The 27500-nt window shown below is 43.0% G+C and overlaps 1 protein-coding gene across 2 annotated transcripts in view; it reads right to left on the reverse strand.

The window, feature by feature from the left end:
• mgat1b (alpha-1,3-mannosyl-glycoprotein 2-beta-N-acetylglucosaminyltransferase b) overlaps positions 1 to 27500 on the reverse strand; it is a 38250-nt gene that overhangs the window by 1805 nt on the left and 8945 nt on the right. For both annotated transcript variants that reach the window (XM_062056759.1, XM_062056760.1), the window contains exons 2-3: positions 7738 to 9678; positions 1 to 1725 (exon numbers count right to left, since the gene is read on the reverse strand). The exon at positions 1 to 1725 is cut by the window's left edge and continues 1805 nt beyond it. In XM_062056759.1, coding sequence (XP_061912743.1) covers positions 1024 to 1725; positions 7738 to 8583 — 1548 coding nt within the window. In that variant the 5' untranslated portion in view covers positions 8584 to 9678 and the 3' untranslated portion in view covers positions 1 to 1023. The remainder of the gene's footprint in view (positions 1726 to 7737; positions 9679 to 27500) is intronic.

Below are 27500 nucleotides of genomic sequence, written 5' to 3' on the forward strand. Positions count from 1 at the left end.
TGCTTAATGTTTCACAATTATCCAGCAACATTAGTGACACTAAACATTTTCATCCTTACAATGTTGTAAATGTCATTGACAGTGGCAATATTGGCATTTGATGTACTGATGTACTGATATTTGTAAAAATCCCAGCTAGATCAGGATTTAATATTCTGGATGGTACCAGGGCTCACTGAACGGAATCGCTTAATGAAAACATGGCGTTAAAGTCATGACCAATTTTGTCTACCAAATTGTAATCTGGGGAAGGTAATACGGTTAGCACACTAATTCTGGACCACTTTTTTGTACCCAAGCATTAAACTAAATTATTCTTCATTTCTGTGGTGTTACCTTGCGATATCTTGAGTTGCAAAGCTCTGTGAATAAAAGGTCAGCACAGTGATGTAAGATGATGGGTGACTAACAGGTGCTTTCCCTCTGCATTATCCAATCATCATTTGAACTCATAAAATATACCAAATAATGTCAAGATAATGACTGAAGAGTTAAAAAGCTGTAGCTGGATTAGTTCTAAAGCTTTCATTTGCGGAATTGGGAAACTTGAATTTGACTCTTCGGTTTCAAATGTGCACTTCACAAGAGTTGTCAAAATAACTTCTGATTCTTGGCGTTCAGTTTATCATCACAGACACTGAAACGTGACACTAAATCCAAATTGCTTTCTCTTGCTAAACATTATTGTCCAGTTAATTAAATGAAACACAATAATACGCCAACCCAGATTGGACTGGAAAGCAAGGCACTTTGCCTAAAGTGGTTTATGTAGTGTTCAAATGTGGAATTTTCCTTTCAGGAAAGTTTGATCTCTATGAACTCTAAGGTGTCTTCCGTGCTCGCTGATCCTAAGTGAGCACTTAATTTGAAAAACTTCTTGGCTTTCAGGCTAGCTCATTGTCACAGACCCACTGGAGTGCAGTTGTAATTACTCGTCGAATCACTGTAAAGCTGTTTGGTCTCAAATGGGATGCTCGGAGTAGGATTCTTACCATCAACAATGTTTTTACCAAACAGTTTTAATCATCTCCAACTAACATTATATTGCGTCCAACCTTCTTCTGGTGCCAAGAACACCCTTCGACCTCGGTAGAGAAAACGGACGACACCTCTATAGCCTGTCCGTGGGACTCCAGATTTTAAGTCATCCATTACCCCCAGATTTCGGGCAAGAACTTTAAAAATGTCCCTGCTTGAATACTTCACTCTGTAGGAGCCTGGTCCTCTTAAAATTCCTCCATGTTGCAGTTCCTCTATCTTCACCAGTGGGGCATCGTAAACCTCTTTGATAAACTTTTCATCATACTGTTCTTTAAGCAAATAAGACAAATCTTGTTTGGTAAAAGGCACAAATTCAGTGTTAAGTCTCACATAGCGAAGGTACTGGTCAAAGAATTGACCTAAACTGACACCTTTCCGGCCAAATGTGATAGTTCGTGAGATTTCTGGTCGAATGCAGGAACGGTCCTTGCGCTGCACTGGCTGACGCATCCAGTCATCCCAGAAAGCAGAAGGCCATTTAGGTTCTAATTCATCCCACAACTCTTTAAGCAGCATCCAGCCCAGACCGGGGAAAAAATCTGTCCTATGGAGAAGATGAGCTTTGGATGGATCCACCAAGGCGTCTCTGCCGTTATCATTCCAGGCAGATACACACCACAGGGTTGGGTCTGCACGCAGGATTGGGTAGAGAGCTCTGAAGTACTCAAAGAAATCAGGAGCCACCTAAACATAAAAGGTAGACAATAATGTTGAATTGCTGTTTTAAACGTGACAAAAATTGAACAGTGCTGCTTGAATGGTTCTACTGAGGTCCATTAGTAGTTGCTACAATACTCATGAGTAGCACACATTCTACATTTGTCTAGCAGCCAGAAAATGTAGTGCTGTCAAAGATGGAAGTGACTGAAATCTTTTCATGAGACAACACTAAATAAATAAACATTTTATAATGTAAAGTGGTCAGTGTGTAGCTTGTACAACTGTCAATTTACTGTCCATTAGTTCAAACAAGCATTAATGTCTAAATCACAGTAGCCATTATCCCTTCTTTGTGTTATAGTCAGTGTCACAAGGTCTCAAGTGGGAATGTGGAACAGATTCTCTTATTCGGATCACTGAAAGTTCAGTATTGCACTTCATTGCAAAAATACTGAGTATGTGTAAGAAATTAATTGTTGCTCTAAACAAATATGTTTTGGGTCTGATGTATTCAAGTTTACAATACACTTATGGTTAAGGTCAAAAGTTATGTAACTCATTAGTTGTTAACAATGCATTATATTATTTAAGGCTGAAACGACGCGTCGACATAGTCGACGTCATCGGTTACATAAATACGTCGACGCCGTTTTTGTGCGTCGACGCGTCGCATTTTTACGTCACACTACCGTCATGGCGGAGCGCAAAGCAGACTGTGCGAGCGAGGGGAAAAACGCACGCCAAAAGTCGTCAAAAGTGTGGGAGTATTTCAATACACAGCCTAATAATGTTGTTGTATGCACACTGTGTCGAGCGGAAATGGCCTATCATAGCAGCACAACGGCTATGAACGAACATTTGAAAAGAAAACCATCAACCATCAACTAGTCAATCGTCCGCGTTAGCATACGTTGTCATCATTACACAAAAACATGAATGTGTCATTTGTATCTGCTAGGGGTGTAACGGTATGTGTTTTGTATTGAACCGTTTCGGTACGGGGCTTTCGGTTCGGTACGGGGGTGTACCGAACGAGTTTCTAAGCTAAAGCTAACTTTAGCTGCTAAAGTCTTAACAAGCTGCTTCGCTCCTCTGCCTCTGTCTCAGCACGCAGCATTGTCCCACCCATACAACCATCTGATTGGTACACACGCAGCATTGTCCCACCCACACAACCATCTGATTGGTACACACAAAGCATTATCAGCCAATCAGCAGTGCGTATTCATAGCGCATGTAGTCAGCGCTTCAGCGTCGAGCAGATAGGTGTTTAGCAGGTGAGCATCAGGCAGCGGACTCTCCCCAAATGATAATAAACACCTCCCAGTCAACTACTAGTAACATCACTATGAGCCCGTTGACCTACTAGAAACTTCAACTGCAGCTCAGCTCGCTCGCAGTCCTGGTTTGAGGTGAAGGCTAATTACCTCTCAGTTCCAGCCACATCGACCCCTTCTGAGCGCCTATTTTCAGCTGCTGGGAATATTGTAAACAAGAAAAGAAGCAAAGCAAGTAGACATGCTAATCTGTCTTCATTACAACTGTTAGTCACTCACTGGAATGAGTAGAATTGGTTATTGTGTACTGTGTTGGACTGGATGTTTATTTTGCACATTTTAAAAGCAATACTTAATGTTTACAGTGCTCCAGAATATTTAGATTGGCACTTTTTTGTATTGGATGTTTATCTTTATTTTTGCACATTTTAGCAAATAAGCAATACTTTCACTTTTGTTGAAATGTTTACACTGTTGTTACAGAATATTTCGTTTTGCACTTTTTTGTATTGGATGTTTATCTTTATTTTTGCACATTTTAAAGCAAAATAAGCAATACTTTTACTTTTGAAATGCTTATACTATTGCAGAATATTAAGATTTGCACTGGATGTTTACTTTTGTATTTGCACATTAAAAAGCAAATAAGCTACTTTTAATTTTGTTAAATGTTAAAAGTGTTAAATGTTTACATTGTTACAGAATATTTTGTCATGTTGTTGTCAATGTTGACTAAGTGGCCATACTTTTTTTTTTTGTAAATAAAAGCCATGCCTTTTGAAAAAACTGGCCTACTTTTATTTTTTCATCTTCATTTTAAATCAAATTAAAAAAATAATAATCGGTAAAAGGCAAAATAATCTATAGATGAATCGAAAAAATAATCTATAGATTAACCGATTAATCGAAAAATAATCGATAGATTAATCGATAGAAAAATAATCGTTAGCTGCAGCCTTAATATTATTAATGATACTACTAAAAATAAGTAGGGTTTCCCCATACCTACTGTGGCTGGCTATTGCTTGGATTCAAAATGATGTCATGTCCGCCTAATTGAATACGCGAGGTGGTCAAGTCAGCATCTGTTCTCATTTAGCCTTTCTTGAAGAAAAATGCCCTATGCTTGCGTTGTTTTCGGCTGTACGAACCGTTTGAATCGCAAAAAGGATAAACATTTCTTTTAGAGTTCCTCGAGAAGTAATCAAGAATGGCAAAAGTGTGCAATATTTTATGAAAAAAGACAACAAAAGTACCTTGCACTCCAGTACGAGGGAGCAGAGTTGAAGAATGCACAAGTTTTTCAGTAATCACTCTGTTAAAGGTTTGTTTGATATATTTTAACCCTTAGTGTTTCCCAATGAAGCTTTCAACACGTACACAATGTTGAGATCTATAGTTATATTTTGATAAAGACGGGGAAAACAGAAATACTCGGAAAACGGCGAGTGCAACAGCAAGGGCAAGCAACGAACATGGCAGTAGAAACAAATTTAAATAGTGAAATGGAACGCGACCTGAGCAAAAACTATGCGTATTTATCCGGGACAGTTTTGATATTAATGTCATTGACCCAGCCACACACAAAAAAAGAAGTTGTAGACCTCCATGCTTTTCCAAGGTTCATCTATTTTGCCGTGTAGAATGATGTCTGGAGCACACGATACGCTTGGGAACAATGTTCCCTCTAAGGTGTGTGCGCCTGTGCAATTGCGCACTGCTCAAGCGTCCTCTGCGCACGGCAAATCTATGCCACGTACAAAATCAAATAAAAAAATAAGCGCATAACAATTTGACACGACACGGACACGACAGAGAAAACAGTTTTTGTCATCGTAGTTCAAATATTGTAATGTCTGTCGAGACGCGTTGAGGACATGAATTCCATCGATCACTTTACTGAGCAAAACTCTTTATTGTCGGCCATAAACACATCACCAAAACATTAGTAAAAAAAATTATATCTAGCAAAACTGGTCATTTCAAACCAGACCAAAACCAACTTTGTTATATCAACAGCAGCTTCTCTTTCTCACTTGCGCCAACACATGCACATATGGCACTTAGCCAGTGATGCGTTTACAGCCACACAAAAAGTCGGACAACTCCAACACCACACATAAAGTGTAATTCCAGGTCGTTACACTATGATTTACCAGTCAAATGTGTTCTTATTGTAGTGTCATTTATTATGAATCTTAATTTATAAATATTAATCATGAAATGCTGTTAGTATATTGAATAAATACTAATAAAAATATAATTTTTACAAACAGGAAGTTGCAGGAATGTACACATAATCCCCTGCTTACATCTCATTGTGCAACATGTGAAAGTTTTAATGGGAACTAAATGCAATGTCTGAAAGGGGTACAAATTATTTCCAAAGCAGGACCTCCACCCAGACAAACAATACAAGTACACAGTTCATAAAAAACAATATTTTTTGTTATTGTCATTGTAAGTGGGCCTATACACTTATATTAGTGAAAAAAGATTTGATAGCAAAAAGTGCGTGTTTAAAAATTCAGTGTTTAAAAATTGAATGTTTTAAAATTCAGTGTAGAAAAAAATTGCTGCTTAAAAATGCAAAGCCCACTAAATTAAGCCGCATTGAAATATTCATTATGCCCAGGTAATTGCCTTTTTTATGAGGTTTTGTATGACCTGTGTCAGTGACTTCAAACTGGACACCTCATTGGCTGGTTCTGAGCAGTATCGATTGCTTCAGTCTTAATTTATCGGAAGTGGGTCTTACGTTTTTTACTCTGAATTTTAAAACACTGAATTTTCAAGACATGCATTTTGCTACCATTTTTTTTCACTGAAATGGTCAGCATAATTTGATGGGGGAAAAAAACCCTCGTTTTCCAAAATTCAAACACAAACATTTTTTCAGAAATTCAGTACCAAAAAAAGCTTTTGTAAAAAATACACAAATTAACCACTATATTCATGATAATGTAAATGGCCATCAATCAGATACAATGAAGTGAGTTTCAAACAACAACATACAGGTAAGCTTTCATCAGACGTTCGGTTTTAGGGCCCTATAAAATCTGTAAAAAAAAAAAAAAAAAGTTTTTCAGTTCAAAACAAATATTTTAGAATTTATTTTAGCATTTACACTTATCTTACAAACATAGATGTGTTTTTTGTCACAGTGAATACAACATACGTAAAATAAAAGCAAACATGTTTACATGTATTGATGCAATACTGTACATCATTGTAAAATGTTAGCCAGTATTTTAAATAAAAGCCTAATAATTTACCATGAATTACCATACTTTTAAAACAACATTAAGCTACTAGCTAATATTAGCAGCAGCACTGTATATTTGACATAGCTTGGTTATTTGTTTCAGACATGTTTGACAAGTTACATTAGGGAAATTCATATGGTTAGATTTGTACATTTCAACATATCTGAAAAGTAGTAGGAAGAAGCAAAGCTTATACAGATTTAATACGACCCCTTGTCTATGTCTTTTACTGATAATTAATTAACGCCATAATGTTTTGTGTGACAGGAGTTTGGAAACATTTTTTAATGACATAGGTGATTGTCAGTGAATGTTATGGATGTCAGAGAGCTTCACTTTCCCCACATTTTGTTATGTTACAGCCTTATTCCAAAATTGAATTATTTTTTTTTTTGTCCTCAAAATACTACAAAATATACTCCATAATTGCAATGTGAAAAGTTTTTTTTTAATTAGCAAATTTACTATAAAATATCACATGTACATCATTATTCACAGCTCATGTTCAATACTTGGTTGATACACCTTTGACAACAATTACAGCCTGAAGTCTATGATGCGGTTGATGGGCAGTTTCGCCCATTCTTCTTTTTTGGCACTTTTCAAACTCCATCAGGTTGGTTTTCATCCAGGAAGTCTCTGTACATTACTGCATTTATCTTGGTCTAATCAGGGAGGTGACCAAGCACCTGATGGTCACTCTGTCAGAGCTACAGCATTCCTAAGTGGAGAGAGGAGAATCTTCCCGAAGGACAACCATCTCTGCAGCAAACCAACAATTAGGCCTGTATGGTAGAGTGGCCAGACGGAAGCCATTCCTTAGTAAAAAAAAAAAAATGTGTAAACCTAAAATAAACCTTTTGCATTGTCATTTTGGGGACAAAAATTAATTTATTCCATTTTGGAACAAGGTTGTAACATAACATGTGGAAAAAGTGAAGCGCTATAGATACTTTCCGAATAAACTGTAATATTGTAGAATCCGTCATAATCTCAGTTACTATTGTAGAGTTGTTGTTTTCCAGTTGAACTACAGCAAGTCTATGTTTTTGTATTTGCCTAGTTCCTTACTGTCACTCAAACCTCAAAGTGGCCAGTTCAAACCCAAGTGTGCAAAATAACAACTTTGAAACTCATCTCTTGGTGTAAAATACAGTGCAGTTTCAAATTACTTTTATGTGTCAGCCAGGTGATATTTTTTTTTTTACAAATTTTATGACACCGCGGCTTCCTTTAAGAGTGTGCTGTCTCCGTGAAGGTGAGTGAAAGCGTGTGTTGGTGTTTGTGAGAAAGGTACACAGATCTCTGAACGTTCCTTTTCATCACGATGACAGCATTTTAGTAAAATTACAAATTGTAATCATGCATTAGGTTTTTTTGGCCAATTCTATAATGCCCTACCCGATTCCGTTAACGCAGAAATCATAGGGCCCTCCGTATACTATTTGGTATGATAATGTTGTTAGAAGAAGGCAGATGAAGGCAAAACTCACCTCTAAATCGTCCTCCACTATAACCACAGTGGACTGGGAAAACGTGTTGAACACTTGGTTGAGTGCCCAGCGGTAATGTCTGGCAATTTTGTAGTAGCCCTGGAATTTTCTGTGCTCCGGTCGTACTCGGATGTCTGTGAGGTCTGGCTGGCTTATGTGTGTCAGCTGATTCCCATATGAACCAATTACACTCGCTGTTTCAGCATGGCCACAGTCCTGGCTGACAATAATAGGGTAGAGTTCTGGAGAAGGACGGTACTGAATAAGTCTGTCAAGACTTCGTTTTACTGTAACTCTGTCACAAGCAATAACTAAGATAGGAATGATAACTTCTGGGCTTGCAAGAGAAGTTGTAAATCCATTTCCAAGGCTGACTGCCTTTAATACATTCGACTGGTGATGAGAATCTGGGATTACTGAAGTAAAAGGCTTCTTAAGAGTTTGTTCCTTGGTATCCACTTTCTCTTTCACAGGAATCAGAGGCTTTGGTGGCTGGTGAATAGTTTCCAATTTGACTTGTTCACTAACATCCATTTTTCTTTTTCCAACATCGTTCCACTTAGACCAGGCAAATCTGTGACTTTCAATCTGCTTTAGCAGCTTTTTCTGGGTCTCAAGCTGAATTTCCACTTCCTCTGCCAGGCGGAATACCTCCCCTGCTAGGTTGCCTCGGCTTCCTTTCCCTCCAATTACACCCCACTCCTCATTTCCTCCTGGTTCAGCACCACCACCTTCACCAAGGCGGCCAATCGGAGGGCGACCCCAAAGGTAAAGAAGCAGCAAAGCATTCCACGCAACAAACAGAAAAGCACCACATAGTATAAGGGAACCTTTCTTTCGAACCATGGCCCAAGGACACAAAGAAGGAGTAAGTTGAGGATAGGGATGCAATGATAAACTGTATTATTGATAAACTGCGTTAAAACGCCAGACGGCTAGTATCACTGTTTTAAATTAAAAAATATCATAAAACCGTATAGATAGCCACACTCTGAAAAACTCATGGACTTACTAGCTAGCTTGAATGCTAACATGAACACAAAATACATTGTTTTTCCCTCTTTTTTTGTAAGGGGCGCCGGAAGTTGGCAGACCCGTCAGCGATCCTGTTCTGTCTCCCTGTAATGTTTGTCTGCTCGTGAATGGGATTGTGCTGAAAATGTTAATTTCCCCTGGGGGATTATTAAAGTATTTCTGATTGTGATTCTGATTCTGATTTAAAAAACGACATACCCCAATCTAAAAATGGTATAAACACATTGTTGTCTGAGCAACTAAGCTATTCAACTGTGCACATAAAACAAAAAGGCTAAGCTCTTTTAGCACAGTTATTGATCTATAGTCGGAGGAATATGGCGCAGAGAAAACATTCAAAAACCTTTAAAATTAAAACTGAAGATAAACATATTTAAACACTGAATTCACACAATATGGCTCTTGAGAAGCCAGGATAATATTTCAGTATAGTCTGCCAAAAAAAGTATATTTTGTATCTGTCTATTTTATTTTAAATTCTTTAAATTGGTTAAAAGATTTCAGTGTGTTTAAAAAGTACTTTTTAAAAACATTTAACAATACCGTGATAATAATAACTGTGGTAATTTTGGTCACAATAACCATGATATGACATTTTCGTATCATTACATCCCTAGTTGAGGAACACGATAAAGATAGGGACCAGGTACGAGCGCCAGACAAAAAATCATCAGTCCCAAGTGTAAAGCTTTGTTGCAGGAAGTTGACGGAGTTGACTTGGTCACAGCATACCAAATTTGTTGATGAGGATGCCCACAGGTGAAGTGGACTCTCTTTAATGTACACAAGAGTACAGTGGAATGCATCAAGTCTATTAAATGATGTACAAAAAAAGGAAGGGGGAACAATTGGGTGACTTTGGATGAGGGGATGTGACCTATCGAATGTTATCCCTTGGCCATCATCCTGGAAACAGAAAGAAAAAACAAATGATTAGTATAATAATTGCTGTTCATGGGCCCTTGTAATAATGACAATTTAACTTTCTTGTAGTGGCTAGACATTGATCAAAAAATGGATAATTACAATAGTCAGAAATAAAGCTAAGATTATTTTTAACAACAGTAAATCCTACATGCGTAATAAGTCTGGAGTACTTTATCAAAATGTTTATAACTAATTAGTTAACTGAAGAAACTGCACTATGCTATAATACAGAGCCTTTCTCTTAGCATTAAACAGATTATATATTCATCATACAATACAATATAGACTATATATTATACAAAACTGAATTACATTTGTTTTAGGTGTAAACTAAGGGACAGCTGTAACAATTAGCTTAATATGGCACAATAATCACATTGATGTATTCTTAACTACTGTTGAAATATCAAGATGCAATGTAAAAAGTCACTTTCATTTTTAAGGGAGTAAACATGTTATTGTTTACATAGGATTACAGACAATCCTACTGCATTTTGTCAAAAATAAAAAACAATACACAGAGTTGTTGATGGTTGACAGTTCGAACGTATTGAAAATAAATAATAATAATAAATTGTACATAATATTAGGAGTGTAACAAACACATGTATACATATACGGATCAAATTGAACCCAGCTGTAATGAACCGAAAGCTCCATACTGAGTTATCACGTGAACCACTAGAGTTTTCAAAAATACTGGTTCTTCACTACCAAGTCGATACAAACGGATCAAATATAACAATACCTGAGGTTTTCAGTACAGTCAGTACAAAATACAGTTCAAAACTTTTTTCTCTCTGAGCGAACAAATAGTGGAAAATAGCCATTGTTTCCCATATATCTATTTATTCGTGGCAGCCAACAAATGTGGATTTTAGTAACGTGAAGTGAATTGTATTTATATAGCGCTTTTCTCTCGGGAATCAAAGCGCTTTACATAGTGAAATCCATTATGTACATCTTTAAGATACATATTCATATTCATTAAGTGTATAGCCTATTGTAACAACACCATGACTGCAAATTGTAAGTTGTTCTTAGACTGTGATTGAGTTGGCACGTGCTCCCTGCATATGCGTGTGAACGAGGCTGCGGTGAGTAACAATCCTGAACACCAGACAAATTCCTCAGACTGACAAGCAATTTTTATTCAATATAAATAGTAATTGTAAAAAACAGACACTTTTGAAAAAAATATGTCTGTTAAACCACTAATTGTAATCTTTTTTTTGCTATAATTTTATTTTAAACTTTGAACAAGTTGCAAAACTTTGAACAAGTTGCTAACGTCTGTCCATCCATCCATCCATCCATCCATCTTCTTCCGCTTATTTGAAGTCGGGTCGCAGGAGCAGTCCCTTTAAATTGGAGAATTACCACTAATCCACCGTGCGGCCTGCAACAGTGTTCATTCTAGAAATCCTCACTTTATCAGACCAATGGTGAGGACACTTAAATGCCATGTCAGTATCAGTAACAGAAATTCTAGAGGCTCCACAAACATATATTTTATCTGAGCTGTGCAGAGTTCAGACAGACTGATAAGGACATCCTGCTTCATGCCATTAACTGAAGAACTCCTGAGCCTGGACCCATCAAGGTCACAGTTTAAGTGTGCCTTCCAGCATCCATTTCACAAAGTGCTTGACACATCTTGGATTATTTTTCATTACTTTGCATCATACTTGCCAACCTTGAGACCTTCAAATTCGGGAGATTGGGGGATGGGGGGTGGTGGTAGCGGGGGTGTATATTGTAGCCGGAAGAGTTAGGGATGCAAGGGATTCTGGGTATTTGTTCTGTTGTGTTTATGTTGTGTTACGGTGCGGATGTTCTCCCAAAATGTGTTTGTCATTCTTGTTTGGTGTAGGTTCACAGTGTGGCACTTATTTGTAACAGTGTTAAAGTTGTTTATACAGGCACCCTCGGTCTGACTTGTATGGTTGTTGATCAAGTATGTCTTGCAGTCACTTTCGAGTGTATGCAGAAGCCGCATACAACATGTGACTGGGCCGGCGCGCTGTTTGTATGGTGAAAAAGCGGACGCGTCGACAGGTTGTAGAGGACGCCAATGGCAGTGCCATCACGGCACGCCCTTAAGATTTTTGTCCGGGTGAAAATCGGGAGAGATTCGGGAGAATGGTTGCCCTGGGAGATTTTCGGGAGGTGCAGTGAAATTCGGGAGTCTCCCGGAAAAATCGGGAGGGTTGGCAAGTATGCTTTGCATTAAGACATGCATGTTGATTAGAACTCAACCGATATGTTTTTTTCAGGGCCGATACCAATTATTAGTAGTGAAGAAGGCTGTTAACTGATACTTGGAGCCAATATTTATTTACAGTAAAAGTGACATACTGGTGTCAAAATTTAGAATAAAACTGTTCTAGACTTAAAGTGCATGAACAGTCCTGTACGCTTAGCTTTTTCACTAGTAGCATCGGTCCTACTAAATTAAAAATATTAATAGAACAGAATTTTTTTTGTAGCACAGAACATTTTTTGTAGCAAAATGAAATGTTTTAAATATCACAATTTCATTAACAACACTCAGACAAGGTACACTTGTGCACTCACACATACAGACACAACGCCACACACACAATCCCAAATACATGTGAAATGTGAAATAAAGTGCACTGGTTTCAGAGGACATGTTTTAACGTCAGCAGCAACATGAAAATAATTTACCTTTAACATGGTTGTTTTTATAAGTAACATTATTATAGGACATACACACAAATATTTTTTACCAGGAACACAACCTGCCAACTGGTTAATGATACTGTGTGACAGGCTGTGTTCTGAAAATTACTTTAAAAAAGTGATTAATTATAGTTACTCCTAACTTTACCAAAAAAGTAATTGAATTAGTAACGGAATTACTCTTTAATTAATGTGATTAATTACTAGGGAAAGTAATTAATGTGTTATAGGCGTGGGCGATATGGCCTAAAAATAAAATCCCTGATTTTTTCACAAACATTTTTTAAAGAACCCATTGAATACAAATGGCAGAGATAATTCAAAATGGCTTTCTCTTTTATTTGATCAAAAACTAGTATATTGGAATGATACCGCATCTTACTCTTTGTCAGCTGAGCCTGTTACTAACAGTTTGGTCATGTTTTGTTTTCCTGTGTTTTGTGCTTTTCCCTTCCCAGCGCTCTTGATTTTGGTTTCTGTTTCCCGTCACTGCACCACTGTCCTGAGCGCTGGCTCCCACAGCTAGCTCTGATTGGCACTCTAGCTAGACACACCTGTTACGTGCTGCCAATCAGGCTTCTTTATAGGGCTGGATCATTATAGTTGTTAGTCGGCTTTCTAAACATAAAGAAAGGACAATAGATCACATTAGTTTTTTGTGGTTGGTATGCCTAAATACAACTACGAAGACTTGGTTGTGCAAATAAACTAACGTCATGTTAAGTCCTAGTAATAAAAATATTGAGATTGTTGGTCCAAACCACCGCAATTTCTTTCTCCATTTTCAAAACAGAAACAAAAATCTTTGTTGTTGTGCAGGAAAGCTTTATTCAACACGGAATACTACATTATAGCGTCTTTGGTGATATTTGTTAGCATCAAGAAAATATCCTTAATAGTATTAATAAACTACATTAATAAATCTCTCGTAGGCTCAACAGCATATAGAATATATTGATATTGCTAGATTCATGCTGAACAACAGGGACATCCATCCATCCATCCATCTTCTTCCGCTTATCCGAGGTTGGGTCGCGGGGGCAGCAGCCTAAGCAGGGAAGCCCAGACTTCCTTCTCCCCAGCCACTTCGTCCAGCTCTTCCTGGGGGATCCCGAGGCGTTCCCAGGCCAGCCGGGAGACATAGTCTTCCCAACGTGTCTTGGGTCTTCCCCGTGGCCTCCTACCGGTCGGACGTGCCCTAAACACCTCCCTAGGGAGGCGTTCGGGTGGCATCCTGACCAGATGCCCGAACCACCTCATCTGGCTCCTCTCGATGTGGAGGAGCAGCGGCTTTACTTTGAGCTCCTACCGGATGGCAGAGCTTCTCACCGTATCTCTAAGGGAGAGCCACGCCACCCGGCGGAGGAAACTCATTTCGGCCGCTTGTACCCGTGATCTTGTCCTTTCGGTCATAACCCAAAGCTCATGACCATAGGTGAGGATGGGAACGTAGATCGACCGGTAAATTGGGAGCGTTGCCTTCCGGCTCAGCTCCTTTTTCACCACAACGGATCGATACAATGTCCGCATTACTGAAGACGCCGCCCCGATCCGCCTGTCGATCTCACGATCCACTCTTCCCTCACTCGTGAACAAGACTCTGAGGTACTTGAACTTCTCTACTTGGGGCAGGGTCTCCTCCGCAACCCGGAGATGGCACTCCACCCTTTTCCGGGCGAGAACTATGGACTCTGACTTGGAGGTGCTGATTCTCATCCCAGTCGCTTCACACTCAGCTGCGAACCGATCCAGTGATAGCTGAAGATCCTGGCCAGATGAAGCAATCAGGACCACATCATCTGCAAAAAGCAGAGACCCAATCCTGCAGCCACCAAACCGGATCCCCTCAACGCCTTGACTGCACCTAGAAATTCTGTCCATGAAAGTTATGAACAGAATCGGTGACAAAGGGCAGCCTTGGCGGAGTCCAACCCTCACTGGAAACGTGTCCGACTTACTGCCGTCAATGCGGACCAAGCTCTGACACTGATCATACAGGGAGCTGACTGCCCCAATCAGACAGTCCGATACCCCATACTCTCTGAGCACTCCCCACAGGACTTCCAGAGGGACACGGTCGAATGCCTTCTCCAAGTCCACAAAGCACATGTAGACTGGTTGGGCAAACTCCCATGCACCCTCAGGGACCCTGCCACCGAGGAGCTTATTAACTACCTCAGCAACCTCAGCCCCAGAAATAGGAGAGCCCACCACAGATGCCCCAGGCACTGCTTCCTCATAGGAAGACGTGTTGGTGGGATTGAAGAGGTCTTCGAAGTATTCCCTCCACAACATCCGCAGTCGAGGTCAGCAGAACACCATCCTCACCATACACGGTGTTGATAGTGCACTGCTTCCCCTTCCTGAGGCTGCGGATGGTGGTCCAGAATCGCTTCGAAGCCGTCCGGAAGTCGTTTTCCATGGCTTCCCTGAACTCCCATGCCTGAGTTTTTGCCTCCGCGACCGCTGAAGCCGCACACTGCTTGGCCTGTCGGTACCTGTCCGCTGCCTCAGGAGTCCTATGAGCCAAAAGAACCCGATAGGACTCCTTCTTCAGCTTGACGGCATCCCTCACCGCCGGTGTCCACCAACGGGTTCTAGGATTACCACCAAGACAGGCACCAACTACCATGTGGCCACAGCTCCAATCAGCCGCCTCGACAATAGAGGCGTGGTCCATGCATGGTCCACTCGGACTCAATGTCCAGCACCTCCCTCGTGACATGTTCAAAGTTCTTCCGGAGGTGGGAATTGAAACTCTCTCTGACAGGAGACTCTGCCAGACGTTCCCAGCAAACCCTCACAATGCGTTTGGGCCTGCCAGGTCTGTCCCGCATCCTCCCCCACCATCGCAGCCAACTCACCACCAGGTGGTGATCGGTAGAAAGCTCCGCCACTCTCTTCACCCGAGTGTCCAAAACATGAGGCCGCAAATCCGATGACAACTACAAAGTCGATCATGGAACTGCGGCCTAGGGTGTCCTGGTGCCAAGTGCACATATGGACACCCTTATGTTTGAACATGGTGTTCATTATGGACAATCTGTGATGGGCACAAAAGTCCAATAACAAAACACCGCTTGGGTCCAGATCCGGGCGGCCATTCTTCCCAATCACGCCTCTCCAGGTTTCACTGTCGTTGCCAACATGAGCGTTGAAGTCCCCCAGTAGAACGAGGGAATCACTCTCAAGTACTCCCTCGAGTGAATCCAAAAAGGGTGGGTACTCTGAGCTGCGGTTTGGCGCGTAAGCGCAAACCACAGTCAGGACCTGTTCCCCCACCCGAAGGCGGAGGGAAGCTACCCTCTCGTCCACCGGGTTGAACTCCAACATGCAGGCTCTGAGCCGGGGGGCAACAAGAATTGCCACCCCAGCTCGTCGCCTCTCACTGCCGGCAACGCCAGAGTGGAAGAGAGTCCAGCCCCTCTCGAGAGAACTGGTTCCAGAGCCCTTGCTGTGCGTCGAAGTGAGTCCGACTATATCTAGCCGGAACTTCTCCACCTCGCGCACTAGTTCAGGCTCCTTCCCCCCCAGCGAGGTGACGTTCCACATCCCAAGAGCTGGCTTCTGTAGCCGAGGATCGGACCGCCAAGTGCCCTGCCTTCGGCTGCCGCCCAGCTCACATTGCGCCCGACCTCTATGACCCCTGCTATGGGTGGTGAGCCCATTGGAGGGGGGGACCCACGTTGCCTCTTCGGGCCCCATGGGGCCCGGCCACCAGGCGCTCGCCATCGTGCCCCACCTCCGGGCCTGGCTCCAGAGGGGGGCCCCGGTGACCCGCGTCCGGGCAAGGGAAATCTGGGTCCTTTGTTTTTATTTTTCATGGAGGTCTTCGAGACTATAGATGTCCCACAACAGGGACATCTATAGCTAAATAATAAGACAAAATATAAACTTCACATCATAAAAACAACTGCAGACAAATTGTAGATGAGACTAATATTTGTAGCAGGAAATGAACTGCATACAAACTTATCTTTTTTCTCATTAGCGTCACAATCACAGCAGCACGGCACTTATGTCAATCAAATATGTTACTTACCGATGCACGAATAAATAAACCTATAGTAGTTTCAATAAGTCAAGTGGATAAACGCAGACTTTTTTTTCCCATTCAGAATCAGAATCAGAATACTTTTTGTTGCCATTGTTTGAGAACGGGTTCACAAACCCACATATGCAGTCCTCTCCAAGGTTTCTCATAGTCATTCACATTGACGTTCCACTGGGGTGAGTTTTCCTTGCCCGTATGTGGGCTCTGTACCGAGGATGTCGTTGTGGCTTGTACAGTCCTTTGAGACACTTGTGATTTAGGGCTATATAAATAAACATTGATTGATTGATTGATTGATTGATGATCTCCACTGTTTTCTGGGCGTTCAGCTCCAGGTTGTTGAGGCTGCACCAGGACGCCAGCCGGTCCACCTCTCTCCTGTAGGCGGGCTCATCGCCATCCGAGATGAGCCCGATGAGGGTAGTGTCCTCCGCAAACTTGAGCAGCTTTACGGACTGGTGACTGGAGGTGCAGCAATTTGTATACAGGGAGAAGAGCAAGCGGGAAACTACACAGCCCTGAGGAGTACCAGTGTTCGTGGTTCGACTGTCCGAGACAATCTTCCCCAGCCGCATGTGCTGTCTTCGGTCTGTCAGGAAGTCATTGATACAACTGCAGAGGGAGTCGGGCACGCTGAGCTGGCAGAGCTTGTCTCGTAGCAGTCCAGGGAGGATGGTGTTGAAGGCAGAGCTGAAGTCCACAAACAGGATCCTGGCGTAGGTTCCTGGGGAGTCCAGATGCTCCAGAATGAAGTGGAGGGCCAGGTTCACTGCATCATCCACAGACCTGTTGGCTCTGTAGGTGAACTGCATTGGGTCCAGGAGGGGGAGCAGTGATGTCCTTGAGGTGGGGCAGGACCAAGCGCTCAAAGGACTTCATGACCACGGACGTCAGCACCACCGGCCTCTAGTCATTAAGTCCTGTGATCCGTGGTTTCTTGGGGACAGGGACAATGGTGGAGGTCTTGAAGCAGGACGGCACGCTGCATAGCTCCAGAGAGGTGTTAAAAATGTCAGTGAAGACAGGAGCCAGCTGATCCGCGCAGTGTCTGAGGGTGAGACACCATCCGGCCCGGGGCCTTCGCATGTTCGGCTTCAAGAACTGCCAGGGTACATCCTCCTCTCGGATGGAGAGGGCCTTTGAAGTCCTGTGATGTTCTTGGAGTCCTTTAATGTTCTTAGAGTCCTTTCAGTCCTTTAAGTCATTTTAATGAAGTGCTGGCATTGGTGGGGAGGGTGATGGTGGGGGGAGCAGAGCTTTGATGAGCTGAAGACCGTTCATGACGACAGTAATGTATGTTGAGGCCCTGAGCAAGAGCCCGGTCATTCAGGGTCTGGGGGGCTTTGGGCTTATAGTTCGTAAGGGCCCTTAGCCCTCTCCACATGGCCGCAGAATCATTGGAGCTGAACTGTTTCTGTAGACGGTTAGAGTACACAGATTTAGCTTTCTCCACTTCCCTGTGTACTTTGCTTCTCTGTAGGTACTCTGGTCCCCGCTCCTCCACGCAGCCTCATTCTACTTGCGCAGCTGTCGCAGCTTGGGTATGAACCAGGGCTTGTCGTTGTTATAACAAGCCCTGGTGCGCGTTGGAATGATGCGCGCCTCATTGAACTATATGTATGAGGTCACAAGTGTCCGTATACTCGTTACACACAAAAACAAACAAAACAGAGCGCACGAGAGCACCGAGGCAGCCGTGATGGGCGCCATGATGATTAAATTTGACTCATCTTAATGGTGGAAAATTACGTTTAAAAGTAATTAATATTGTTTCCCATTACATTGCCAAAATTTGAATTCCTCTTTCATTAATTGAATTAACTCCTAGGGGAAGTAAGTAATGCGGTACTTGGAAAAAATCAAATATATGGCTTATGCAATTAAAAGATGTATCATATTTGAGTAGAGTGTGCGTGAGTGTGTCTTTAAAAGGCAGTGCCTGTTGCCTAGTGACGTGTCACGTCAGCGCCTCGTCACTTGTGTTTCAGCAGCTCTGTTGAATGTTTTCACTGGATTGTGTTACTTCTGGTTAATAAAGAGATTGAATGTGCTTCCATGGCTGTCATATCTTGTGGTCCACAAAAGGGGTATTGCTTGGATTGCAAGCTGAAGGTTTTCACTTTAATCATTGATTTGTTCCCTCGTAGATAGGAGTCGTGTGTATGTGTTGTTTGCTGTGTGTGATGTTGCCTCTTTCTATTTGATATCAAGTTCATTTTGTGTTCAGTTCTTGTTGCTTTCATTAGTATAGCATATTTCCTGCACTGAACTTGGTGCTTTTGACGCTGACATGTTTACATAAAACCACATCACCAGTAGCGTGCTACGTTACTTTAGAACTCTGATCATCAAACATGCCTTGTGTAAATGTTTCCACCACGATACATATATTTTTAGCAGGAGTTGCAGTCTTGTTCACCTTGTAAGGTAGTTGTATTTCCCACACTTGGCTGTTTTTGTGCTGCTGCCTTTTTTAAACACTTTGCAATGTGCAGTCAGTCATTTGCTCAACGCCGGTTGTCGCAAAACCAAAGTACTGACAACATTTTTATTTTCTTTGAAACAAATGTCTCGCTCTCGTTAGCGTTAGCCATGTTTTGAATCTCCACTAAGGAAGTAAGGGGGTAGGCGAGGGCTACGGAAGACCCTGGGGGCAAAAAGTATGCCGGAGCAATAGGAGAAAAAAAAATCTATTTTTTAATTTTTTAAATCATCTGCAGCAAAAAACTTGAATATATTGATAAAATCAATATATCGCAGAGGCCTAATGCATTACTTAAAAAATAAACTTCAAATATCTGACATAATGCTGTTGAGATAAGCTTCATATGTTTGTATATATATGAAAGCAGTGTACGTGTCTGAGTGTGTGCCTTTTAAAAGGTGGTGCCTGTTGCCTCCTGACGTGTGACATCAGCAAGTCCACGCATTCTACAGCTCTCATTGTGAGTGATCAACACTTCCGTGTCAATCACAGTCCATTTGGTCATGGTTTAAATTTATTTCAAACATGCTGTACAGATGGGTGAAAATTTTACTCTAGTTTTATTAAAATTGGAGGGATTTTTTTAGGAGCAAAATGCGATGAAAGGGTTGAGATTCCTTTTCACAATGTGCAACAGTTTTTAAAAAATAAAATCGCACAGTCTATTTTTGGGCAAATCTGTGATTAAATTTGTCGCACCGTACAGCACTGACCTAAAGTATTTCTTGTTTTTGGAAAATATAGCATATTTTGTGAATTTCCCATCATAAATTTGATAATTGTACGTTGAAATTGTAACTAATATTGATACTGTTGTTGATAATATTCATTTTTGTTTAACTACTTTTGGTTTGTTCTGTGTCGTGTTTTGTGTCCTCTCAATTGCTCTGTTCATTGCAGTTCTGAGTGTTGCTGGGTCGGGTTTGGTTTTGGATTGCATTGTTATGGTATTGCTGTGTATTGTTTTGTTGGATTGATTAATTTGAAAAATAAATAAATAAATAAAATAAATAAAATAAAATAGATTTTTTTTAAATGAGAATCGATTCTGAATCGCACAACGTGAGATTCGCAATTCGAATTCGAATAGATTTTTTCCCACACCCCTAATATATATATTAGGGATGTCCCGATCCAGGTTTTTGCACTTCTGATCCGATACCGATATTGTTTTTGCACTTCCGATCCGATACCGATACTGACCGATACTGGCCTATCCGAGCATGTATTAAAGTTTAAAGTTATTTAGCCTACTTAGTTGTCAGAATCATGTTGAAAAGGGTTTTAGTACTCTTGATAACAACTAGCCAGCTGAATTAGGGGAGTTTGAATAATACACAATGGTTGGTAACAAGAAACTGACCTGTTTATTCAAGGATAAACACAAAATAGACAAAATTATACATGACAAACAGAAATGGCATCATAGAAATGGGGATGGGCGATATGGCCTTTTTTTAATATTGCGATATTTTAAGGCCATATTGCGATACACGATATATATCTCAATATTTTGCCTTAGCCTTGAATGAACACTTGATGCATATAATCGCAGCAGTATCATGTTTCTATGTGTTTTGATTGATTGAGACTTTTATTTGTAGGTTGCACAGTGAAGTACATATTCCGTACAATTGACCACTAAATGGTAACACCCGAATAAGTTTTTCAACTTGTTTAAGTCGGGGTCCACTTAAATTGATTCATGATACAGATATGTACTATCAGATATATACTATTATCATAATACAGTCATGCCACAAGATAATCACATTGAATTATTTACATTATTTATAATCCGGGGTGTGAAGGGGGGCGCCGGATGTAAGTGTCAAAAAGACAGCCAAAAGAGTTTGATATGAGAATAAATCTAAAGTTAAAATATAGGGTAGAAATGCACCCATTTGCAGGAAATGTAGTCTTGATTTTCAAAACTTTCTTTCAAGGCTTGCATGTCTACATTAAAACATTCTTCTTCATACTGCATTAATATATGCTACTTTTAAACTTTCATGCAGAGAAGGAAATCACAACTAAAAAAATCACTAATTTTTTCATACGGTGTTGATGTGGACATTTTTGCCTCTGCATTTTGATGGTGTGGGCGTGTGGCACCGAATGGAGATAAGCGTCTCGACAGTCGTTACAATATTTGAACAATGATGACGAAAACTGTTTTATCTGTCGTGTCCGTGTGTCGAAAATTGTTATGCGCTTATTTTTTTATTTGATTTTGTGCATGGCATAGACTTGCTGTGCGCAGAGGACGCTTGAGCAGTGCGCAATTGCACAAGTGTGCACCTTAGAAGGAACGTTGCTCGCACGGCTGCGCTAGCATCACAGCTAACGTTAGCCATGCTGCTACCTCTCTGCTCGGGGAGGGCGTATACGTATGTGACGTATGACGTGACAGTATGTGACGTGTGTAAGAAGGTGCGCTTGCTGTCTGTGAGAGGGAGACACAGAGAAGAGTGAGAAGAGCCTGTCGTGTAATGCCAGCAGCGAAAAGCAACTGCGTGAGAATCCACAGACCTGTGGATGTGTTGAAGGTGTGCTGGAAAATGCGGAACGGAAATTAGGGAGCAGCAGAAAAGTGGAATGTATTATTTAAATCGGTGCGTTGGAAACACGGCCCGTAGTTTTTTTTAAACTGGATCTGGATTGGCATTTTCCCATGCCTTGCCGATACGCATTTTTTGGCAAATATCTGCGGCCGATCCGATCCAAATATCGGATCGGGACATCCCTAATATATACACACATGTGTGTGTGTGTGTATATATATATATATATATATATATATATATATATATATATATATATATATATATATATATATATATATATATATATATATATATATATATATATATATATATATATATATATATATATATATATATGTCCGTTGTGTCCTTGGGCAAGACACTTCACCCTTTGCCTCTGATGGCTGCTGGTTAGTGCCTTGCATGGCAGCTCCCGCCATCAGTGTGTGAATGTGTGTGTGAATGGGTAAATGTGGAAATACTGTCAAAGCGCTTTGAGTACCTTGAAGGTAGAAAAGCGCTATACAAGTATAACCCATTTATCATTATTATATATATATATACACATGTGTGTGTGTATATATATATATATATATATATATATATATATATATATATATATATATATATATATATATATATATATATATATATATATATATATATATATATATATATATATATATATATATGTGTGTGTATCATATATACAGTACATACATATATATGTATATATACATATATATATACATATATGTATATACAGTATTTTCCGCACTATAAGGCGCACCGGATTATAAGGCGCACCTTCAATGAATGGCATATTTCAAAACTTTGTTCATACGTATATAAGGCGCACCGGATTATAAGGCGCACCTAAGCATCCATTAGATGGAGCTGCGCTAAAGGGAATGTCAACAAAACAGTCAGATAGGTCAGTCAAACTTTATTAATAGATTACAAATCAGCGTTCTGACAACTCTGTTCACTCCCAAAATGAATTAACAGCTGTTTTATAATTTTCCCTGAGGTAAAGTCAGTGACGTGGTGTTTTGTTTATCTTTTAACAACAGCAAGGTATAACATGTAGTGCAACATTTATATCACATAGTGGAGGGGAACTTTTCCTTGATTCAAGAAACACGTAAAAAACAGTGATAATGTTACGGTAAATCAAACGTTAGTGCAATCACAATATAGTAACACTCGAAATAGTGCAGAGCAATAACAATATCAATAACTCAACGTTGCTCAATAGTTAATGTCACACAACACAACACACAAAATAAACATGTAACACTCACTTTATGAAGTTATTCCTCATCCAAAAATCCCTCGAATTCTTCTTCTTCAGTGTCCGAAATAAACACCATTGATTAGTTTATGTTAAATTATCTCGCTGCTGCTCTATTCCCGTGTTCTACTCGTGACTGATCGTCTTAAGTTTAAACTCTGCGTCGTAAGCGTGTCTCTTAATAGGAGCCATTTTTGGGTTAGAAGCGCTTCTTCTACGGGGGAAAATGAACTCTGCGGCTGCACTGTAGAAGAAGAAGCGCTTCTTCTTCTACGGGGGAAAATGAACTCGGCGGCTGCACTGTAGAAGAAGAAGCGCTTCTTCTTCTACGGGGGAAAATTAAGTCGGTGGCTGCTTACCATAGAAGAAGGACTTCTTCTTCTACGGCGGAAAATGAAGTTGGCTGCAGCTTACCGTAGAAGAAGAAGCGCTTCTTCTTCTACGGGGGAAAAAGAAGTTGGCGGCTGCTTACCGTAGTTGCGAGACCTAAACTTTATGAAAATAAAGTTTAGGTTTGTTGTGGCTCAATATTGGTCCATATATAAGGCGCACCGGATTATAAGGCGCACTGTCAGCTTTTGAGAAAATTTGAGGTTTTTAGGTGCGCCTTATAGTGCGGAAAATATGGTATTGTTGTGCTCGTAGCGTGAAGGCTAGACAACTTGAAATATAGTTGACACACAAAAACGTGTGCGTCGTTTATTCAAGAAAAGCACAAGCAAGAATGAACGCTTTCATCACAACACTCAAATATCGCGGGAACAACAAACCCCCACCTTTGTGAGAATGTACTGACGGCCACTTAAAGGGGCCGCGCCGAATTACTCGCTCTTAACAACACACAAAGAACCACATTGTCATGTGCACAATAGAACAGTACAGTGAATGATGATGACAAAGATAAATAACAGGTGTGGTGAATTATGTCCTTAAATCAACCGCTACACACGTCCCCCCAGAATTCGCCATCACGAAGAAAAACAAACTGTCAATGGACAGGGGCACGGACGGGCCGACCAGACCGGGTGCGCCGTACTGGTACTAACGCCGGGGAGTCAACAGGGGGGACCGGAAGGGTATCTGTACTGTCTAAGGTCCCGGGGGCCTGCGTAGAAGGATGCATAACATCATCTTGGGGCCTAGGTAGAGCGGGCGGACGACCCCGCCGCGGGGGTACGGCCGTGGTAACCGGCTGACTAAGATCCAAGTGGGCCGCTTTCAGCCGGTCCACCGTGATCTTTTCAGACCGACCCCCGATGTCCAACAGAAAATGCTTGTCTCCGCTCTCTAGGACGCGAAATGGCCCATCGTAAGGAGGCTGAAGGGGGCCGCGGTGGGCGTCGTGGCGGACAAAAACAAACGCCGCTCCCCTTAAGGAAACGGGAAGATGAGACGGCGTAAGGCCGTGTTGAGAAGTGGGGATGGGGGAAAAACCCTTGGCGGCATCGAGGAGAGCAGCTCGCTGCTTACTGGCGGACCAAGGTGCCGTCGTGCTAGGAATAAAGTCCCCTGGCACTCGCAGGGGCTGGCCATAAACCAACTCTGCCGAGGAAGATTGCAAGTCTTCCTTGGGGGCAGTCCGAAGCCCCAGCATCACCCAAGGGAGCTTGTCTACCCAAGCGCTGTCCTTCAGGGACGCCCTGAGCGCTGCCTTCATGGACCTGTGAAATCGCTCACACATACCATTGGCCTGCGGGTGATACGCCGTCGTGTGGTGGAGTTTCACACCCAAGCTCTCGGCCACAGCGGCCCAGAGCTCGGAAGTGAACTGAGAGCCCCGGTCGGATGATATGTCCGATGGGGTACCGAAACGGGCAACCCACGTACCAATGAACGCGCGCGCCACCTCCACGGAGGTGGCGGACGTCAGAGGTACTGCCTCCGGCCAACGGGTGGTCCTGTCGACCATCGTGAGGAGGTATGTGCAGCCGCGTGAGGATGGGAGAGGCCTGGACCAGGTCCACATTGACATGGTCAAAACGGCGCTCCGGAACCGTAAACGGTGCCAGTGGGGCCCGCGTGTGGCAGTGCACCTTTGAGCGCTGGCATGCCACACATGTGGAAACCCAGTCCCTAACATCTTTTTTCAGTCCACGCCAGACAAATTTTGCAGCAACCAGCCGCTGGGAAGGTTTCCTCCCAGGGTGGGAAAGGCCATGGATGGAGTTGAACACGCGCCGCCTCCAAATGGCGGGCACAAGGGGCCGCGGCCGACCGGTAGCGACGTCACAAAGGAGCGTAACCCCTGTGTCCTCAAATGGGACCACAGACAACCGTAGCCCTGTGGCTGCAGCCTTCAGTGCTTGGATGTCCGGGTCGTCGGCCTGGTCAACTGCCATTTGTGCAAAATCGAGCCCCACATGGACAGCGCTCGCGACGGCTTGGGAAAGGCAATCAGCCACGACATTGCTTTTACCAGCAAGGTGCTGGATGTCCGTCGTGAACTCTGAGACGTAGGAGAGGTGCCTCTGTTGCCGAGCCGACCACGGTTCAGCCGTCTTGGCCATCGCGAAAGTGAGGGGTTTGTGGTCCACAAAAGCTGTGAAAAGCCGGCCTTCAAGCAACGAACGGAAATGGCGTATGGCCAGATAGAGGCCAAGGAGCTCACGGTCAAATGTGCTATATTTCCGCTCGCAGGGGCGCAACTGCCTGCTAAAGAAAGCCAAAGGTTGCCAAGTGCCACCCGCCCACTGCTTATGCACTGCACCTACAGCATAGTCTGACGCGTCCGTGGTAATTGCAATAGGAGCATCGGGTAATGGGTGTGCCAGCAGGGTAGCGTTAGCGAGAGCAGACTTGACCCCCACAAAAGCACTGTGCCGCGCGTCAGACCAGTCCACCGTGTGCCTGGGAGCAGCTCCTTTAAGAGCATCATACAGCGGCCGCATGAGGTCAGCTGCCCGGGGAATGAAACGATGGTAAAAATGTACCATGCCAAGGAACTCCTGAAGAGCCTTAACCGTGAGTGGGCGGGGGAAGTTTGCGATGGCCGCAACCTTCGTTGGGAGGGGAACTGCCCCGCACTCCGTGACACGATGTCCGAGGAAGTCGATCACAAACAACCCGAACTGGCACTTAGCTGGGTTAACAATGAGACCGTGTTGGCTAAGGCGCTGAAAAAGGGACCTGAGGTGGGTCACATGCTCGGCCTGAGAGGTGCTCGCGACCAGGATATCGTCCAAATATACAAACAGAAACGGCAAGTCACGTAAAACAGAGTCCATCAATCGCTGGAAAGTTTGTGCTGCACTCTTAAGGCCAAAAGGCATACGTAAAAATTCAAACAGTCCAAATGGGGTGATGACCGCTGTTTTTGGGATGTCAGAGGGGTGGACCGGCACTTGATGAGAGCCCCGGACAAGATCTACCTTAGAAAACACAGTTTTCCCAGCGAGGTGGGCGGAAAAGTCTTGTATGTGGGGTACAGGATAACGGTCCGGGGTAGTCGCCTCGTTGAGTCTGCGGTAATCACCGCATGGCCGCTAACCACCTCCGGGCTTCTCCACCATGTGGAGGGGCGACGCCCACGGGCTGTCTGAGCGGCGAATGATCCCGAGGCGTTCCATGGTCTCAAATTCAGCTTTAGCGATGGAGAGCTTAGCAGGGTCCAGGCGCCGGGCTCGTGCGTGCACAGGGGGGCCCGTGGTGGCAATGTGGTGTTCCACACCATGCTTGGCGGTAGATGACGAGAACGTGGGCTGCGCCAGGGTCGGGAAATCAGCGAGGAGGCGCAGAAAAACGTCTGCGGTGGGTAGCATGCTGGAAAGCCTGATGGAGTCCGTCGCGCTGAGACTGCACTTGTACGAGCAGAACGTAATCGCATCCACCAAACGCCTGTTTTTTACATCCACAAGGAGGCCGAAAGCACAGAGAAAATCTGCACCGATGAGCGGCACCGTCACTTTAGCAGTCACAAAGTTCCAACTGAAACGCTGTCCACCAAAACACAGTTCCACGTACCGTATTCCATAAGTGCGGATAGGGCTGCCATTGGCCGCTTCCATGGGGGGGCCATGTGACTCAGACAGCATGTCCAACCTTGATGCTGGCAGGACGCTCTTCTGCGCGCCGGTGTCACACAGGAACCGTCGTCCAGAGAGGGAGTCCTGGATGAAGAGCAGCCTGCCAGTACTGCCGACGCTCATGGCCACTGCTGAGCGCCGGCCCCGGCGTTTCCCGGCGGCGGTCCACGAAAACTGCACGGGGGACGGCACCGCCTAGCTTTGGTCCCGAACTTTGCGTGGAAAAAACATAGTCCAGAATCCGGTTGCCGCCTGGGGGGGCGCAGCAGCAGCAGCAGCGAGAGTGGAAAAATCTGCCACGGGTCTTTCTGTCTCAGCCGGAAGCAATGCAGCCACATAGGCCGGTTGGGAAGCTAAAAAAAACTTATCAGCTTCAGCAGCTAGTTTGCGGCAGTCCAAAATGGTGGTGTTGGCTAAAGCAGCCCGCACCTGAGCAGGCAGGAGTCTCAGGAAATACTGCACGAAGAAGAATCCAGGTGTGTGCTCACCTAAGAGTCCTAGCATGTTGTTCATTAGTTCAGAGGGCTTGCAATCGCCAAGCCCCTGCAACGAAAAAAGGCGGTTAGCTCGCTCCGCGTCGGAAAGATGAAATGTCTGTAAGAGGTGAGCCTTCAACGTGCGGTACTTGTTCCTCTCCGGTGGGTGCGTAATGGCGTTAACCACTTTGGTCGCCGTCGCGTTGCCGAGGGAGGAC

The sequence above is a fragment of the Entelurus aequoreus genome, linkage group LG08 (genome assembly GCF_033978785.1).
Source record: "Entelurus aequoreus isolate RoL-2023_Sb linkage group LG08, RoL_Eaeq_v1.1, whole genome shotgun sequence".
NCBI lineage: Eukaryota > Metazoa > Chordata > Actinopteri > Syngnathiformes > Syngnathidae > Entelurus > Entelurus aequoreus.